Genomic DNA, 18,899 nt, shown 5'->3' with positions numbered 1-18,899 from the left:
TGTACTAAAAATAACAAATGAACATGCAACTTTTACAAGTTTTGAACCACACAGTGTTCATATTCATATCATTATCTACCTAGTTGTTGACATTTTGCTGTTTGTTTCCTGGGTCATGGATCAACATATGCTTTGTGGTTGGCCCTTGGGCTATTAGAGTGCTGTGCTGTTTTCTGACATTGGCAGTTGCCTCATATAAAGACTTTCCACTAATTCCTAGTGGTTCTCTACTCATCCTCAGGGGCATCTAAAACACAGGGTGTAACTAATGACTCATCCTCAGGGGCATCTAAAACACAGGTTGTAACTAATGACTCATGCTCTAACCTAGTGTTTCAAGAGGGGCTCTTTTCCTGCATTGGTAGGATGGAATAAGGCCATAGGATATGGTATAACAATTAGTCTACTGCCTCTCCATTTTGTCTTTCCAACCTTAACATTCTATTTACTTTATATTGATACATATAGCTGTAGGCCTATTTGAGAGAGTGTTACTTCTACTACTCACAATGTACCAGTGAAATTTTCTCGACACAGGCACTCTCCTGTCACTTTATTGCAGGAACCCCCAGTTCCACACGGGCACTTCTGAAGACAGCCCTTGCCAAAGGTGACTGGTGGGCAGGGGTCCTCGCAGCGGGTCCCAATGTAGCCTGGAGGACACTGGCAGGTACCGGTCACAGGATTGCACAGGCCACCGTTCGCACACTTACACAGCTGACCACAACCTGGACCCCAGTGTTTGTCATCGCAGGCTGGAAGACGCACAGACAGATGATAACAGACACATAAAAAAGAAACCCCATACAACAAAATATATGTAATCATATAAATGTATGCATAAACCAGTGGACTAGTGGACCAGTGTACAACGTTTTCCATCTGATATCTCTGAAAGGGTTTTCTTTCTATTAACTTAACCTGATGTAGTTGTATGGTGTTACACCGTATACTATATGTGATGTCACTGGGACCGTCATGTTTCAACCCAACAACAACAACAGCACAGGAACCTTAGTAGAAGACAATGGTAAAGATCACTCCCCCAGGGACAATACATCTATCCATGTATAGTCATGAATTTCCAACAAAAAGAGACATAGTCCATGTCCAACTCTAGCCCTAATAGCTCCAGAATCTAATGTTACCGACTTGTGATTCACGATTGACAGGGCGATTTGCATGGAGCCAACAAAACGGATGAGTTTAAAATTGGGAATTTGACAGTGGCCTTTCGGGATGGCTCCGGCGGTTACCGCCAACCGGTGCTTCGCACAGGGTTTGGATTTCAAACAGAGTTAAGGAGCGTCAGGGGGATCATTCCGGATTCCACGAGAACCAGGATCCCACATGGACACACACTGACTCCTCCAATGTCTCATCAATAACGCAGACTGACTGGGGCACAAACCCTATTCAAAGGAAAAAAAGATATCCCAATACAGGTGACGTAACTGATGCTTTGCACACAAGTGATGATCTCACTAACTATCATGATGACAACCATTCAATGATGGATTTATACTTGTCTCATTGAGGTTTGTGGGGAATGACATACAATGTGAATGATCACTAACAAATCCTACTGTTCTATATGGATTCTAGTGTGCTTGCTTCAGTCACAACTACTACAGTAAAAACTACTAGTTCTTCCACGATGAGAAAAATACTTTTAGACAGCTGAAGCACACGCATTTTCTACTGCAACTGTTCCTTTTCTATGTAGTTTATAATGAGGTCTTCCACCCACCTCTCTTTCCTTCAGTCACATACAGTATGTACTGTGTCACAGTTTCAAGTAGAACTTCTTTGACATATTAAATGGAGGGTACAGTATGGCCAAATTAGGGTTTGGAGCGAAAACTACCACATAGCTTAGAAATGTTTATTAATCTAACTCAGAACAGGACCTTTTTTTCTCTTTTCTTTGTTTAAATGAATCAAACATTTACTCATTCCCTGTGTGGGCATGCGAGAGATGCTGAGAGACTGCAGTTGGAGCGTGTGTCACATTGAGTTATGGGAAGCTCAGCTGGAGCAGCAATAATGTTTACACAGGCGTTCTCCAGGACGCCAATGGAGATTTAGTAAAGGACCTGCAGGGTACTAAGCTTTCTACTATCTGCTATCATCGTCCAGGCCTGACAAGGCTAGCCATGAGTGTGGGCGAGTGAACGTGATGGATTGGACACCTAGGCTTTGAAGAGCTGTGCTAGGACCAGCTGGCTGTGCCCAAGCCTCTGCACTTACCCAATTTATAACAGAACCCAGACCTGTTCTCACATAAATTGTCCATATGTTTGTTTACATCTGATCAGGGTTCAAAAGTGAAATTTTTTCAATTGATGCGCTCTTTAAAAATGGCAAGTCTCCATTGTACTGTAAATGGAATGCATTAAGATATGGTGGGAAAATTCCTCTCTTTCCCCAAGTGTATTGTCCGAGTGGTGGTGGAGATCTCGTCTGCATCCAACCACAGCATTATCTCCCACATATCTAACGGAACCACATCCTTCTCTCCCCCATACCCTTCTTTCTCACACACCCTTCTAGAGTATATCACTCTATTCTTAAGTATCAAAACTCAACCAGTCTTCTTTTCTGTACTCAACCCCCCCAACCTCACCCAATATGAATTATTCCATCACAATCTCTCTTCCCCAACAGTCTCTTATTAACATACATGTATTTATTTCTCTCTTTCTTCCTCTCTCATTCTCTCTGTCCACTTCTCTCTCTCGCTGCCTCTGGCCCCCCTTCTCCCCCTCTCTCTCTTGGTCCTTCTCTCTCTCGCTGCCTCTGGCCCCCCTTCTCCCCCTCTCTCTCTTGGTCCTTCTCTCTCTCTCCCCCTCTTCCTCGGTCTTTCTCTCAGCTCTCAGTGCTAAACCTCAGCCTCTCTCTCTCATTTCCCACAGCTAGCTCAAAACACAGGTATCTATTCCAGAAAGTGTCAGCTCTCATTCTGCCAGTGGGCTTTATTATAGGACTCAGCAGTATGGGGCCCGAGGCCAGCACTCGTTTGCCCAGAGAGAGAAGGAGAGAGAAACAAAGTGGGAGAGGGGTAACATTTCCCCTTCCCATCATCCCCTCTGAAGGCATCATACTCCACCAGCTTATGTTAAGCCCTCCATTCAGCACTGTACTAGTGACCTGGTTGAGTTCAGAAGAACACTGGCATCGATTAACTAGGAGTTTCTGGGATAAATAAAATGTAAAACATTAATCCTGTGCTGAGACGGAGCTATTTGAATTCATATGCAAACTATACATTTTTTAGCATATGATTCCAAAAGTGTATACTTGCAAAATACGGAAAATATTGATTTCCATCCCGGGCCCTGTGTCTAAGCATGCAGTATACTTTGGGGAGCTTTGGGGATGTTACATACTTGATGTAGCGTAAAATGTCAAGTGCCAGGAAGGGGATAGACATAGTGTCCTCCTGGTCTAATAAACTGTTTTCTGGACTGTGGCTTACTTCAATGACGCATAATTGTTTATTTGGTCCCTTGCTGTTTCCATTGAAAAGCCCTATGTGTGATTGAGTGTTGTGTGTGAGGATCAGTTTTTGAATAATGGTCACTTGTCATTTTCTGCAGAGTGTGTGTGTGTGTGTGTGTGTGTGATGTAACGCACCACTGGAGCAGTCGTCGCCACGCCAGCCTCCCTCACACTGGCAGCGGTCTGGAGCAACACATCTCCCATGGACACACTCCTTAGTACAGCGGGCTAGTGATGAAAAACACACACAAACACACTCTTAAGTAGACTAGAAGGAGATATTATATATGTTATGTAACGCACGCATGTCAACTCTCCAGAATGTAACCAACTCAGCAACCAAACACACAATTGGATGAATTCTAGAAATCGATGGCAAAATATGTAGAAATGTAATTCATTGAAATGCTACTGATGAATCCAAGTGAATCTTCTACGTTTGTTTTGATATGCTAATAAAGAAAAGCCACTTACGGACACATTTGTCTCTGCTCTCGTAGTAGCCAGGGCAACACTGGTACCTCCGGCGGTAGTCCATCTTCACCGCCTGTCTGTATGCTGTCTTATAGGTGATCCTGGCCAACACAAAGTCAAATAGAGAATACTTCCTGTTACCCTCTGACCTTATGGACACAACCAGGAAGTAAACAGGAAGTGAGTCGGCAGGCTGTGTTACCTGTGACGGGTGCATCTGTAGGAGGTGCGTGGCTCAGAGCAAGGTTCCTCTGTCACCTGGTCATAAGGATGGGCGTACGACTCCTTCACTGAGGTTGGGAAGCTGTATGAAAGGACAAAATGGACTCAGACATGATAATACACTGACAGAACGAACCCATCATGGTCTAGAGTTGAGACAACCAGAAGTTCATATTTTGAGCCAAGTGTTACATCTTCAATGATAAGTGCAACAACAAACAACAAGTTAGCTACAATTAAACCTGCTGCTACTTCTATTTCTTTCTCACACATTAAAATGTGCTCTCTTCTATTCTGGTACAATGAAATGAGATGAGCTACACTGACTTACCTCTCCCATACGCTACACACGTTGGGGTCCCTGGGGTTCAGAGACCAGGACAGGCCAATCAGAACGCTCAGAACCAGCAGGACGGTACAGGTCTGCAGTGACTGCATGGTCCTGAGGAGAGAAAGGGAGGGAAAAGGTTGTGGAGGATATTTATAATGCCTATCCATGGGAGCAATGGCAGTGATAATAGGCTACAAATTGAAAGCATGAGGACCAACATTTGAGGAGAGGGTTAGTTATTAAGGATCAGGTTATGAGCAGGAAAGGGGATAATCAAATACCTATCTTTTTTCTATTCTCATTAAACAGCACATCAAATCATACTGTCTATGTTAAACTGATACTTGTCAGTTTTTTGTTTGGCACTGCTTTTAGCCCGCCATCTGAGTTACAAAGATATCAAACACTTCACAATGTAAAGAATATGAACATTTATCTGAAACCTTCCTGTAGTTTAAAGCAGTATCACCCCTTGTAAAAGAGTTCATTAAACACTAAGCAGAGGTAAGGCAGCGGGCCAGCATTGAGCCGTTTACCCAAACCCTCCCCGTCGTGCTCACTATTCTCCCCATATGGCAACTTAGAACAGAGGAATCTGAACGGTGGTGTAAAGTACTTAAGTAAAAATACTTTAAGGTCCTACTTATGTAGTTTTTTGAGGTATCTGTACTATACTATTTATATTTTTGACAACTTTTACTTTTACTTCACTACCTTCCTAAAGAAAAGTATGTACTTTTCTCCATACATTTTCCCTGACACACAAAACTACTTACATTTTGAATGCTTTGCAGGACAGGAAAATGGTCCAATTCACACACTTATCAAGATCCCTGGTCATCCCTACTGCCTCTGATCTGGCGGACTCACTAATCACAAATGCTACGTTTATAAATTATGTCTGAGTGTTGGAGGGTGCCCTGGCTATCTGTAAAAAAAAATAAAAAATAATATTGTGCTGTCTGGTTTGCTTAATATAAGAAATGTGAAATTATTAAGTATATTTAAGCAATTACATTTACTTTTGATATTAAGCATATTTAAAACCAAAAATATTTAGACTTTTACTCAAGTAGTATTTTACTGGGTGACTTTCACTTTTTCTATAGTCATTTTCTATTACGGTATCTTTACTTTTACTCAAGTATGACAATTGGGTACTTTTTTCCACCACTGAATCTGAGAGAGCGAGACAGAAATGGATTGGGGGGAGGAATGCGACTCCAGCTACCATCCTAGCTATTATCAATCAGAGCAGGAGAGAAAACTCCACACTCTTCCGCCATGTCCCCTTCCACACTCACACCATCTGGATCCAATCAAAACGCAGACCCAGGGGAACGCCCAGTGATGAGGACCAGAGCAGGCTCTCAGGGAGCGGCAGAGAAAGTGGTCTTTTTCCCCCAAAACTCCCATGGACATTTTGGGAAGTTCAGCAACACTATAGCATGGGTCGCCTGAAGGGCCATTCCCCTCATCGTGGGAAAGGGACAGTCTTTGGAGGATGGACTCATGTTGACATAACATTGGTCAAGGCTATTTATTCCCTTCTGTTTTTCTAATAAGTCCCCCTGACAAAGTTAGTGTACTGCTTCTCAGGTCACCAACGAGGATGAAATAAAGAGCTTGGGGTATTAAACTATTTCTATGACTATTCCAAAGGAGATATTCAGCATTTATTTCAGTCAAGCAAAGAGAGGAACAACAAGGCACTTAAATAAGTCTAGGTCTAGCCCATCACAAGGTTTCCTCCTCCCCTCACAACGTAAGGTTGTGGTTTTTCAATAATGCCATGTTAGGATCCCTTTTAGGGGCTTCAGCCCAAGCATTTTCCTAATCAGAGTAACAAACAAACTGCAGCCACAGCCCAGCAGTCACACTAAACCTAAACCTACAGCTGTAGTTATGAGTTGATTTGGCACAATGCTCCCTGTAACATAAATCAAGTACATTCACGATCTGCTGCTTTTGATATATCACCCCTCACAACCCTCCTGTTCTCTGTGTCAGGAGATAATACACATTCTGGCACACACTCTAACGCCTTAAAAAGCTGCACCACAAAAACAGAATTTTATAAGAACAGGCATATGGTTTTTATTAAGAGGAGCAATCGACTTTAGCAGCCACTTCATTGGACTGGAGTAAATATTTTTCACTTGCTTTTTTATTTTTAATTGAGCTTCATTAGACAAAGTATTGAAACCGCATGGGAATTCTTAAGTGCTGAGAAAGAGAGTGTAGGTTTAATGGGTGCAGACGTGAAGAGAGAAAGCTCTGACTTGAAATGAATGTCAGCGGCAGTTCACATTACATGTTTGGGTTACCTTTAAATTGAACGGTAGGTCGGTAGACTCAACTGTAGGTAGCATACCCCTGCTCAGAGGTCAAGGGGTTCAGGTCCTCTCCCCACCAAAAGTAGGCTTTTATTTGCTACTCCACCCATACATGTGGGTTGATTATAGAATCCTGCCCAAGCCTTTGCTGCTGAGAGTACACTCTTATTAATCTCAACCTACAGTTTATTATCTTTTACCTTATCATCTTTTTTCTATAATCTTTTATAAAAATCAAGATTCTTCTTCTGTGTTGCTTTACGCAACCAACATATAATATAAACACACACAGATGACAAAATATATTTGATGTTACAAGTGATAAGTGCAGATGGGCACCAGATTTGGCTCTACATATATTTTAGCTCTGGTCCAGGGTGTATTCTGGACCAGAGCTACTGTACCTCTCTACGGTATGTGCCTTGAATGGTACAGAGATGGTTCTGGACCTCTAACGCTGCAGCCTGCACTAGAAGGCTTTTGGGTTAGTTTAAATGAGCAAAGCAGACCATCTCAACTGGACTTTCATGCAGCCCAATAAAAAAATAGAGGATAGGAATACACAGTACAACGCATGCGCATGCACACACACACACACACACACACACACACACACACACACACACACACACACACTTTCTAATACTTTCATCGATAGCTCATTTGTTTTTCATGTTCTTTAAACATTCCATGCACAAAATGAGTCCCACACGTTGAAACGAGTACAGAGAAACTATTTATAGTGTCTGAGTATATTCGCTAATTCATTGGACTTGTCTTGGCTCACAATGTCAAGCGCCCCAGAACTGAACAAGTGGCCCAGGCGTGTGCAGATCGTACCAACTGGAGAATGCCCTAATGTTTAAAAGGGCCCCACAATGCTCTTTCTAGAACTGCACAGGGATTTCAATGAAAACAAGGCCCAAATGAAAACAGATGTACTCGTGTCACATTAATCTTGCAAAACCGAGACACTCTTATGCATGTTGTTACCATTCAATTTCAGTCTTGCAAAAGACTCAGAAATGAGACTAAGGAAAAACATTTGATTTGGTTTCACACATCTGAAACCATTGCATTCAGTTTTCATTTAATGACAGCTCTGGAGGCTACTCACATATATTTACTGAAACTCCATGCTCGTCCTTTATTATTATTGTTATTATTATTATTTCATCTTTATTATTTCATTTGAACCATGCAATATGCATGCAATAGCGATTCATTCACATTTACTGAGCATCCTAAAGCATCTTGTCTTCCAAGACAATTCAGTCTTGAGTGGCATGGGGTCTTAACGGTCAATATTGGATAACAAGCTCCTTAAATAAGAGCAGAGACGTTTTTTCATTCTGTCAGTAAATGGTGAAATTCTAGACACTGCACATGGCACTATTTAAATGCTGCTTGCCTGTTTCCCTCCCCTCTACTCCTCTCTCTCTCTTTGGGGTTGAACTGTTAATTGAGGTAGAAAATATTAGTCACTCTTTGGAACAGAGGGTTGCAAAGGAAAATAAAATTGAGAGAAAAACGCATTGGTGTGGATTGGTGACAGAACGAGAGCGAGAAAGAGAAAATAGAAAAGGAGAAAAGAGACAGAGAGAGAGAGAGAGAAAATAGAAAATAGAAAAGGAGAAAAGAGACAGAGACAGGGAGAGAGAGAGAGAGAGAGAGAGAGAGAGAGAAAAAATAGAAAAGGAGAAAAGAGACAGAGAGAGAGAGAGAGAGAGAGAGAGAAATAGAAAATAGAAAAGGAGAAAAGAGACAGAGAGAGAGAGAGAGAGAGAAAGATAGAGGGAGAAAGACAGAGGGAGAAAAGGAGAGGGATGCCAAGGACAACTTGATTTTCATGTAGAGGGGTGCAATATCTAAACCAGACTAAGACACTAAGCTACACAATATGAAGTCTCAAGTTCACAGTAATTTCTCAAAGTTTCTCCTGGGAATCTCCTGGCAGTGTAAAATGCTATAATAGTGTTACATGATCAATAATATGAATATCATTTCTAAATGTCCAAATGTTCCAAATGATTGAAGCCAAAGAGAGAAAAATAACACAGGAAAACAGTTTACTCACTTCAGTATTGCATTCGCCACGTGTGCACTGTGTAAAAACGATGGGTTAAGCATCAACAATTTGTAATGAGGTCAATATCCATACAACAGCCAACTCCTATATATGATTCTATGATATTTATAAGGTAACAACAACCAATCAAAGGTCAATGTCACCAGCTGCACTGTTTTCATGATAGATTGTAGTTGAACATTAGTCAGAAAATATGATTTAAAAAAGCATCAGCTAAATCATACAGGTACAGTGCCTTGCGAAAGTATTCGGCCCCCTTGAACTTTGCAACCTTTTGCCACATTTCAGGCTTCAAACATAAAAATATAAAACTGTATTTTTTTGTGAAGAATCAACAAGTGGGACACAATCATGAAGTGGAACGACATTTATTGGATATTTCAAACTTTTTTAACAAATCAAAAACTGAAAAAATGGGCGTGCAAAATTATTCAGCCCCTTTACTTTCAGTGCAGCAAACTCTCTCCAGAAGTTCAGTGAGGATCTCTGAATGATCCAATGTTGACCTAAATGACTAATGATGATAAATACAATCCACCTGTGTGTAATCAAGTCTCCGTATAAATGCACCTGCACTGTGATAGTCTCAGAGGTCCGTTAACTGCGCAGAGAGCATCATGAAGAACAAGGAACACACCAGGCAGGTCTGAGATACTGTTGTGAAGAAGTTTAAAGCCGGATTTGGATACAAAAAGATTTCCCAAGCTTTAAACATCCCAAGGAGCACTGTGCAAGCGATAATATTGAAATGGAAGGAGTATCAGACCACTGCAAATCTACCAAGACCTGGCCGTCCCTCTAAACTTTCAGCTCAAACAAGGAGAAGACTGATCAGAGATGCAGCCAAGAGGCCCATGATTACTCTGGATGAACTGCAGAGATCTACAGCTGAGGTGGGAGACTCTGTCCATAGGACAACAATCAGTCGTATATTGCACAAATCTGTCCTTTATGGAAGAGTGGCAAGAAGAAAGCCATGTCTTAAAGATATCCATAAAAAGTGTCGTTTAAAGTTTGCCACAAGCCACCTGGGAGACATACCAAACATGTGGAAGAAGGTGCTCTGGTCAGATGAAACCAAAATCAAACTTTTTGGCAACAATGCAAAACGTTATGTTTGGCGTAAAAGCAACACAGCTCATCACCCTGAACACACCATCCCCACTGTCAAACATGGTGGTGGCAGCATCATGGTTTGGGCCTGCTTTTCTTCAGCAGGGACAGGGAAGATGGTTAAAATTGATGGGAAGATGGATGGAGCCAAATACAGGACCATTCTGGAAGAAAACCTGATGGAGTCTGCAAAAGACCTGAGACTGGGATGGAGATTTGTCTTCCAACAAGACAATGATCCAAAACATAAAGCAAAATCTACAATGGAATGGTTCAAAAATAAACATATCCAGGTGTTAGAATGGCCAAGTCAAAGTCCAGACCTGAATCCAATCGAGAATCTGTGGAAAGAACTGAAAACTGCTGTTGACTGCTGAAAACAAATGCTCTCCATCCAACCTCACTGAGCTCGAGCTGTTTTGCAAGGAGGAATGGGAAAACATTTCAGTCTCTCGATGTGCAAAACTGATAGAGACATACCCCAAGCGACTTACAGCTGTAATCGCAGCAAAAGGTGGCGCTACAAAGTATTAACTTAAGGGGGTTGAATAATTTTTTGATTTGTTAAAAAAGTTTGAAATATCCAATAAATGTCGTTCCACTTCATGATTGTGTCCCACTTGTTGTTGATTCTTCACAAAAAAATACAGTTTTATATCTTTATGTTTGAAGCCTGAAATGTGGCAAAAGGTCGCAAAGTTCAAGGGGGCCGAATACTTTCGCAAGGCACTGTATATGATTTTCAATGCATATCACTTAGGTAATGTAACAACCAAAACTTGTCAACACGATATAACTGGCTGAACGCTTCTGATGATCAATTCCCCTGATTAGTGATATCAAGAGCCTTTTTAGGAAAAATATAACCATTTCAAGCTTTAGACTTTGTGTCATCAATTTACATATGAACCTTAAGAATAACAAATCCATAAAAGTGCTCTCAATTTGACAAGGATTGCCAGCTGGAGTGAATAAAATGGAGAGCTTGATGTGTCACTCTAACCACAGCCTATAGCCCAGACTCTGCAGCATTAGCCCTCAGCCCCTCTACCCTCCATTAAAACACAGTTACTGTAAACTGGATTTAAAACCCATAATCCTTTGCATCTGGGATTTCTTCATGGTGCGCATGAGAGATTTGGCTCCTTCGACCACAGCTAGGCTGGCACACACTCCCTAGACGCTGTAATGCCACATGTTGGATGGATGGGTGTGGGGGCAAAGGGAGTAGGCGCCATCAACAACCCTTTGGGAGAATAGGAACTTGATGGAACAACTACACACCACCCCACACCCAATCTTTCAAATTCATACTTTCAGAAATATATGTGGTGTGTAACTGTTGATTTGGTAAATTTCTCACATTTATCCATAACATCTTTTATTGTTTCTTGAACATTTTGCGGGTGTTTACAGTGAGGCTTTGTACATTAAGGGTGGTACCGGTCCACACGTCTCATCCCCCACACACTGGAACATTCTGAGTGGAAGTCTTGGCAGCTCATATGCTGTTGATGGCTGTCGTAGGATTTGCGTGACAACGGGATGATATGGAGGGAAAGAGGAGGGGTTCGTCTTTTGGAGAGTTACTTCTCGGAAGGCTGTATTTTGCTGAGTGAGCTTGGAGCTGCAGGGTGTGCTGTCTTCTGTAGGATTCATGCGAATGAACTATGAGTTTTTGAACTTTGACCTTTGACCTGAGAGAAGAAAAGACACCTTTAACTTTTGGGTGTCTGCTTTTTTTAAACTTCCGTTTGCAGACAATTTAAATGTGTTATTGTGTCTCAGCAGATCTGTTTGATGCTTTCGTTTTACTGAATGTTCTCGGAAAAGCACAGACGTAAACATTTTGGATGCGATTCAACACAGCCTCTTCAATTCAGTGACATATGCTTAATGGTGTCCGCCAATCTATGCTAGGGTTTGAGTCATAGAACATCTCTCTAATACTTTGTTAAATCAGGGTAGTTGCTATGGAAAAACAAATAAAATGGTCCCTATGTCAATTGTATGTTATCCCTATGTCTAATTTCCTCAATCATAATGTTGTACTTCATGCACTTTTCTTATTTTATTCATGTTGGCTCTTTAACTCAACTGCTGTCTTGCTTTGGGATCAGATTATTGTGGGAACCTCTACTTGAGTGAAGTATTCTAGATGATGTGTATCGTCCTCAGCTGATCTTCTCATGACACTACCAGACATAACACTCAGCTTCTTTTTTTTGGTTCTTTTTAAATTTATTTTACCCCTTTTTCTCCCCAATTCCGTGGTATCCAATTGTTTAGTAGCTACTATCTTGTCTCATCGCTACAACTCCCGTACGGGCTCGGGAGAGACGAAGGTTGAAAGTCATGCGTCTTCTGATACACAACCCAACCAAGATGCACTGCTTCTTAACACAGCGCCATCCAACCCGGAAGCCAGCCGCACCAATGTGTCGGAGGAAACACCGTGCATCTGGCAACCTTGGTTAGCGTGCACTGCGCCCGGCCCGCCACAGGAGTTGCTGGTGCGCGATGAGACAAGGATATCCCTACCGACCAAACCCTCCCTAACCCGGACGACGCTAGGCCAATTGTGCGTCGCCCCACGGACCTCCCGGTCGCGGCCGGTTACGACAGAGCCTGGGCGCGAACCCAGCGCCCTTAACCACTGCGCCACCCGGGAGGCCCTACACTCAGCTTTTACACATACACAACAAGGCCGAGAGGTCAAAAGCCTTTGAAATCTTTAGTGGACCATCAGAAAACAAAAACAACCCCAGCTAAACACGTTGATGACCAATGATTAACAACTGACAAAAGCACTCGTGTCTAAGTCAGGGATGGGCAACTAGAGGCCCGTTTTTGTAGGCCCATGGACCAACCTAAAATAATATATATTTCAAACTCAGTCGGGGTCTCAACTTACTGTTGAGAGTGAGTAGAATCGTAGAAATCACCACGTTTCGATTTCGGCGCGCTTCATTTGATGTCAGTCAGTCACTGACAGTCACTCATTTAGCTCATGTCATCTAAAAACTATTAGATTGGTAAATTAGTCTAGCCAGTTATCTAAACTAGTAGTAATCATGGTTGAATTACAGACCCGGGGAGCCTCCATTGATGGTATTAGTCACTCTCACTCTGATATTATATTAAAAACTGCAAACATTTGTCTCCACCCTATGGCAAACAATGTAACTTAGGGCCCCAACAAAATGTCCCTTAGGGCCCCAACAAAATATCACTTAGGGCCCCCAAAAGGCTAGGGCTGGCTCTGACTGCACGTGTGAGTATGGATGTGGGTACGCAGAACCGCGAGCCACTGCGACCCCTCACATTGAGTTCAGATTTTTGGTGGCCCCCACCCCAATCAAAGTTGCCCATCCCTGGTCAAAGTTTATCAACTGGCCACTAGTTCAACTTTTATGTAAAAAAAATAAAAGACGAAAAGTAATTTATTGAACTTGACCTGTTTTTAACTTTTGATATATCACTTTTGGATGTCTGTTTCTTTAAAAATGTTATTGAACCTCTGGGAATCTGTTTGATGCGGTCAACATTTCGAACTCGATTCAACACAACCCTTCTCAGCAACAGCCTCTTCAATACAGTGACATGCTGTACGCTTAATGGTGTCTGCCAATCTATGCTACGGTTTGAGTCATAAAACACTTCTCTAACGCTTCGTTAAATCAGGGTAGTTGCTATGGAAAAATAAAAAATAACCTTCAGTATGTCTGTATGTCAACTCTATTACCTCACACCTCTTCTCTTCTTCTGCCTAACACACAGGGCCGGACTACCGCATTTGGGGCCCCGGGCCACCGTCCTCCAGGGGAAATGAGCCATGGTTCAGAGAGAAAAATGTGCAGATTTATAATACTATTCTACACATTTTGTCATGAGTCTGAGAGAACATTTTGCAGATTTACAGCTAATTTACAGCAATTCTACACATTTTGCTATCATATGCTATCTGGGGGAAATGAGGAACACGCTCCCTATTCTTTTGTGGTCCAGGGCCTGTGTGTGAGCAGGGACAGATTACCGAACGGGCATGCAGGGTACATATTTTGCTAACATATGCTATGTGGGGGTCCTCAACCTCCAGGGGTCTACATGATGGTCACACCTTTTCCTCTACTCCTAGAGAGAAGCTCTAGCAGTCTGATAAACCAGAGTTGGGGTGGATATGTTAGACTCTACCCCTGTGATGTTGGTCATGTGGTTCTGGTGTAGAAAGCTTATGTCATAGGCACTGTCAATAGGGTGACACTGAACAGACTGAAATAGATAACGGAGGTAGAGTTGATAAGGGTACCATGGTAATGCTGTTGTTTTGGGCCTTATGAGAACATCAACATGAGCTCTACACATGGCTGAACAGTCAGCCATGGAATATGTGCCTTATGGTGTTGTTAAGGTAATACTTGAAGCTAGTTCATGCATGGTCATTCAGACCTAATATATCTATATGATAAGGTCGGTATGAATGCCTGGCCAACTGAAACGTGTTGTACTGACACTCTGGGAACACATTCTCTCTTGTTGTGTTGGGCGTTTGGCCAAGTTGAGGCCTCTCTCTCCAAGTTGCGTTGCTCCACAGTGAGGGCTTGTGTGTTCTCGTCTGCAACCAGCTAGCCACACAGTGTAAACTACCTCTAGGGCCGGCACACTCCAGACCATAACCACAGGCAGAGTGACTGTGGTTTCGTCGGTCAGGGAAAGTGTAGGGGTCCTCACAAACACAAACACTCCGGAGTACTCTAGCCAGAATAAAAACACATACATATGTACATGTACAGTACACCCCAAAACACTCACCTCAGATTAAAAAGCATAGTTTAGGGTCTTAATAGTATTTTTATGCCAGCTTAACTATATGAAATGGTGGAAAACCTAAAATGGAGGCCCTGGCTGAGGTTTTGGAAGGACATGACCATACAGAGCAGTAATTATATGTGCTGTAATGTCCTGGGTATCATAATGTGTGCGGAGACACATACGCTTCTTGTTATTAAAAAAAGAGGCTTTCCACAAACCAGAACCAGAAAACACAGGCTTGATTGTAAACGCACACAGCAAGAACACGGTCGACAGACCACACCATTAGCATTATTGTGAGACCATCGCAGAGATGGCTCCAGCAACAGTTCAGGATTTTGGATATGTAATTACCATAGACTCAAGTGGTATTATTCTAGAGACCACATGTGTGTACAGTGAGCTTTCATAGTGAATGTACCTCCATGCTGGAGACAAGCTGTTTAGTACAGTTTAGTTGGTATAAAAGAACAATCCACTAATCCTATAACCCCATCATTATAACCGAATCCTCAGCTGTAGATTCATATTTACCATAATTATCCTCAATAAATACTGTAACATCCTGACATACAGGTCTTGAATATTGAAACGATAAATGACTACATAATTTGAGAATTTCACAATTACACAATTTGTGTTATGACTTTCTAGACATCCTGATAACCATGACCATTGAAACATTCACAGGAATGTTGATTGTTCTGGTGTTGTAGTATGAATCATCATCAGAAGCTTGTTTGTTCAGAACTACCCCTTCCTTTGCTCTTCCTGTCATACCCTGTAGTGAAATCACCTCTCCTACTACAATAGGGTGGTGGCATTACAACAGGAAGTTCCCTATAGTCTGAAGGTCTCTGTGAGTCACCCTGTGCTGCCCTGGACCCCACAATTCTATTGTTATACTACCCCTTGAATCACTTCACACATGATGCCATGATCATGATACTCATCCAAGTCATTGGATGTTAGAAAAGGGCCTTGGCGCGTGACAGTGAAGAGATATGAGTCTGTAAGGTGTCAAGGTTGTTTGTGTACAAGAAAGAGGGGTTATAAACTTAAGACACCAGTCACACCTCAACACATCACCCTCCTCATGATGTCACCCTTCACATGTAAATGTACGTAATTCTATGAACAAAAGTGGACTTCATCATAAAGAATGTGTATGGTACTTTCTAAACACAAGTGACCGTCGCACAAGGCCGGACGTCAAGCACAGGCAATGAACAGCTTAGAGTACTTACAGAAACGCACTGGATGGATAGCAAGTGACGACAATAATATAGCTACCATGACCACCGCCAATTTGAGCTAGATACTGCAGATTGCAGTCTTTCAATATTCTTCGAAAATGTCCTCTACCAGTCTGTCCCACATCGTATCTATTTTTCCATCATTTCCACCACAACAACGTCAATCTAATTTCCTCAATCATGATTTTGTTCTCCATGCACTTTTCCTTCATGCTGTCCCTTTCACTCAACTTCTCTGTCCTTTTCAGCGACCCAGAGTATTGTGGGAACCTCTAGTGAATTATTCTAGATGATGTGTATCGTCCTCGGCTGATTTTCTCATGACACTACCAGACATAAAACTCAGCTTTTCATCCATGTTTGTTTTCCTCTGAGTTCTTCCAACATACACAACAAGGCCAAGAGGTCACAAGCCTTTTAAATCTTTAGTGGACCATCAGAATACAAAAAAACACAGCTAAACACTTTGACCAATGACGAACAACTGACAACAGCACTTGTGTCTAAGTTCATCAACTGGCTACTAATTCAACCTTTATGTCAAAAGATAAAAAGACCAAAAGAGAGTAATAATGTTATCTTGACCTGCTTCTATGGTCCTCAAATGACGTTTGGTTTTTCTATAGGCACTTCACTTTTGTTTACGAAATCAATCCTCCTCCTTATGATCATCCAAGTCTATGTTTTATGACCACACTGTAGTCTGTGCACTGTGCACATCTGGATCTGCTACACTGGCGGTGGCAAATTCAAAAACACTCTCTGACTCTCGTACTTCCTCAATTTTGCGGTCTGTCAATCAGTACCCAATTAATCATCGGCCGTAGAGCAGCACTAGTACAGTATTCCAATAATGTTTTGTTCTGTATTTTCTCACTAAGGGAAACAGCCAAGCAGAATGTACTCCAACAAAAGGAAATGCTGAACTGATGTGGACAGCAAAAATTGCCTGGTCATCTAAAAAAAACTTCCATCACACATCCACATAAACACAGACGGGCACATACAGAGACCTACAGTGACTTCATTGAGGCCTCACATGCCCTCTCCCACAACAAGCGTGTGCACTCACACTTTCCATCTCTAGCCACTATCCTCTTTCCCTTGGCTGAATCCCATGCATATTGCGTACTACTGTAGTCCCAGATGTTAGCTGCAGTCCCCTCTCCAGCGGCAGGGTGTGGTGTCAAACCCCCTCTGCCTTGGCTAACACGAAGGCTAACGGAACCATGGTCTCAACAGGACCCACAGCGGTCCTGATAGGTTACATTAACACAGATTTGGATGTTACAGTATACCTTAGTTGAAGTATTTCTGCAATAGAGGTATGATCATTCCTAATATATAGGTTTCGGTACAATGCAAAACTTTTAGAAAGACTAAAGACAACCCAAGGAATAAACAAAGATTTTCCACATTTAGTGTAACATGTACATTCATACACCGATCCTTCAGTATCCCGTGGTTGAGTATCTGATTCAGTGTCCTCTTCAATAACACATGGTTCAAGCACCAGACATTTCATGCCATGGGCATTCGCTTTAAATGCCTAATGAAGCCGTTTTTATATCAATATCACATTTCTTGGTAACAATTAAGTACCTTACTGGAATAGATTTCCATTCAAATGGGCAAAAATTGCGTTTTAGCAAAAAAATATATCTCTCAAGTAAAAAAATTGCTAGGACTGTCTGGGAGTGGTCTGAGTGGGAAGGGAAAAACTGAAAACTAGCTGTTACTGGCAGAGAGGTTTGGAACACTGTTTCTTATTCGTCTATTAACCAATTTACCCCATGTCACCATGGAACACCAAAACTCCCTCCCTTTGCAAATCTGCTGATTATAAGGTCCTGTGTATATTGTATTTTCAACCAGCTCACATTTGTTCATACTTTTACAGTGTTAGTTTCATCAGCTGTTGTATTATATGATACAAAACACAGGAAAAACTGAATTTTGACTGCACTAGGCCTTTTACATTGTTTTTTACTTCACAGTTCTATGAAACTGAGAGCAAATTACGATAACAGACTACGACCATGCAGCATCTGCTTTCGATTAAGACAACCCTTCTAATGTAACTAGCTGGCCAGTTTATTTGCAGTCAGTGAGATAGGCTCGAGGTGAACCCATTTGTGTAGCTGTTGGTATATCTTTTCTCTGTTGTTGTTGTTGTTGATCTTCTTTAAATTTACAGGATGAGTTCTGGGCATCATTTCCTGTTTGGGGAGTAATAATGGTGTCCCATCTGGGCATTTATTTACCTCATGTACCTCCCTAAATGTAAAAAGCCTGCAGGGTATGTCGTTAGGTCATTATGCACAATGCATGAAGAAACATAGACCTAAACACGTGCAGGCAGATGTGCATCTAGAGACTCGTCCCTCTGTATTATGGCTGAATGACTGCACATTAGAAAGGTTCTGTGACATGCTAGCAAAAAATAACTCAATGGGACAGTAACCAGGGGTAGAACTAAGAGGGGGATGTGTATCATAAGGTATTTGTCTCTTTCTTTCTCTATCTCTACTACCTCTCTGTTTTTCCAGGAAGTTCAGTCTGGGCCAGTAAATTCCTCTCAGTTAAACCCAATTGATTTACTGGCCTGCCTCTGGCCTTCAGTGCGCTGCCTTTGGAGGGCGAGGAGGAAATCTGCTCCTTATTAATGTGATCCTTTATCGCAGTTTTTTCTTCACAGAACCAAAATATCTCCCTTTCCAGATGGGCCTGGTTCTGAGCATTTGGAAGTTAAAGACCAAACTCAT

At 42.0% G+C, this 18,899-nt stretch overlaps 1 protein-coding gene across 3 annotated transcripts in view; it reads right to left on the bottom strand.

The window, feature by feature from the left end:
- The window catches only part of LOC112229467 (platelet endothelial aggregation receptor 1), a 34,596-nt gene that overhangs the window by 10,401 nt on the left and 5,296 nt on the right, over window positions 1-18,899 (bottom strand). For all 3 annotated transcript variants that reach the window (XM_042311531.1, XM_042311539.1, XM_042311540.1), the window contains 5 exons: window positions 4,529-4,639; window positions 4,178-4,279; window positions 3,976-4,076; window positions 3,637-3,729; window positions 509-755 (listed from right to left, as the gene is read on the bottom strand). In XM_042311531.1, coding sequence (XP_042167465.1) covers window positions 509-755; window positions 3,637-3,729; window positions 3,976-4,076; window positions 4,178-4,279; window positions 4,529-4,639 — 654 coding nt within the window. The remainder of the gene's footprint in view (window positions 1-508; window positions 756-3,636; window positions 3,730-3,975; window positions 4,077-4,177; window positions 4,280-4,528; window positions 4,640-18,899) is intronic.

Source organism: Oncorhynchus tshawytscha, linkage group LG03 (assembly GCF_018296145.1).
Source record: "Oncorhynchus tshawytscha isolate Ot180627B linkage group LG03, Otsh_v2.0, whole genome shotgun sequence".
NCBI lineage: Eukaryota > Metazoa > Chordata > Actinopteri > Salmoniformes > Salmonidae > Oncorhynchus > Oncorhynchus tshawytscha.
Note: the sequence above shows the minus strand (reverse complement) of the source record. Positions and strands in the feature narration are given on the sequence as shown.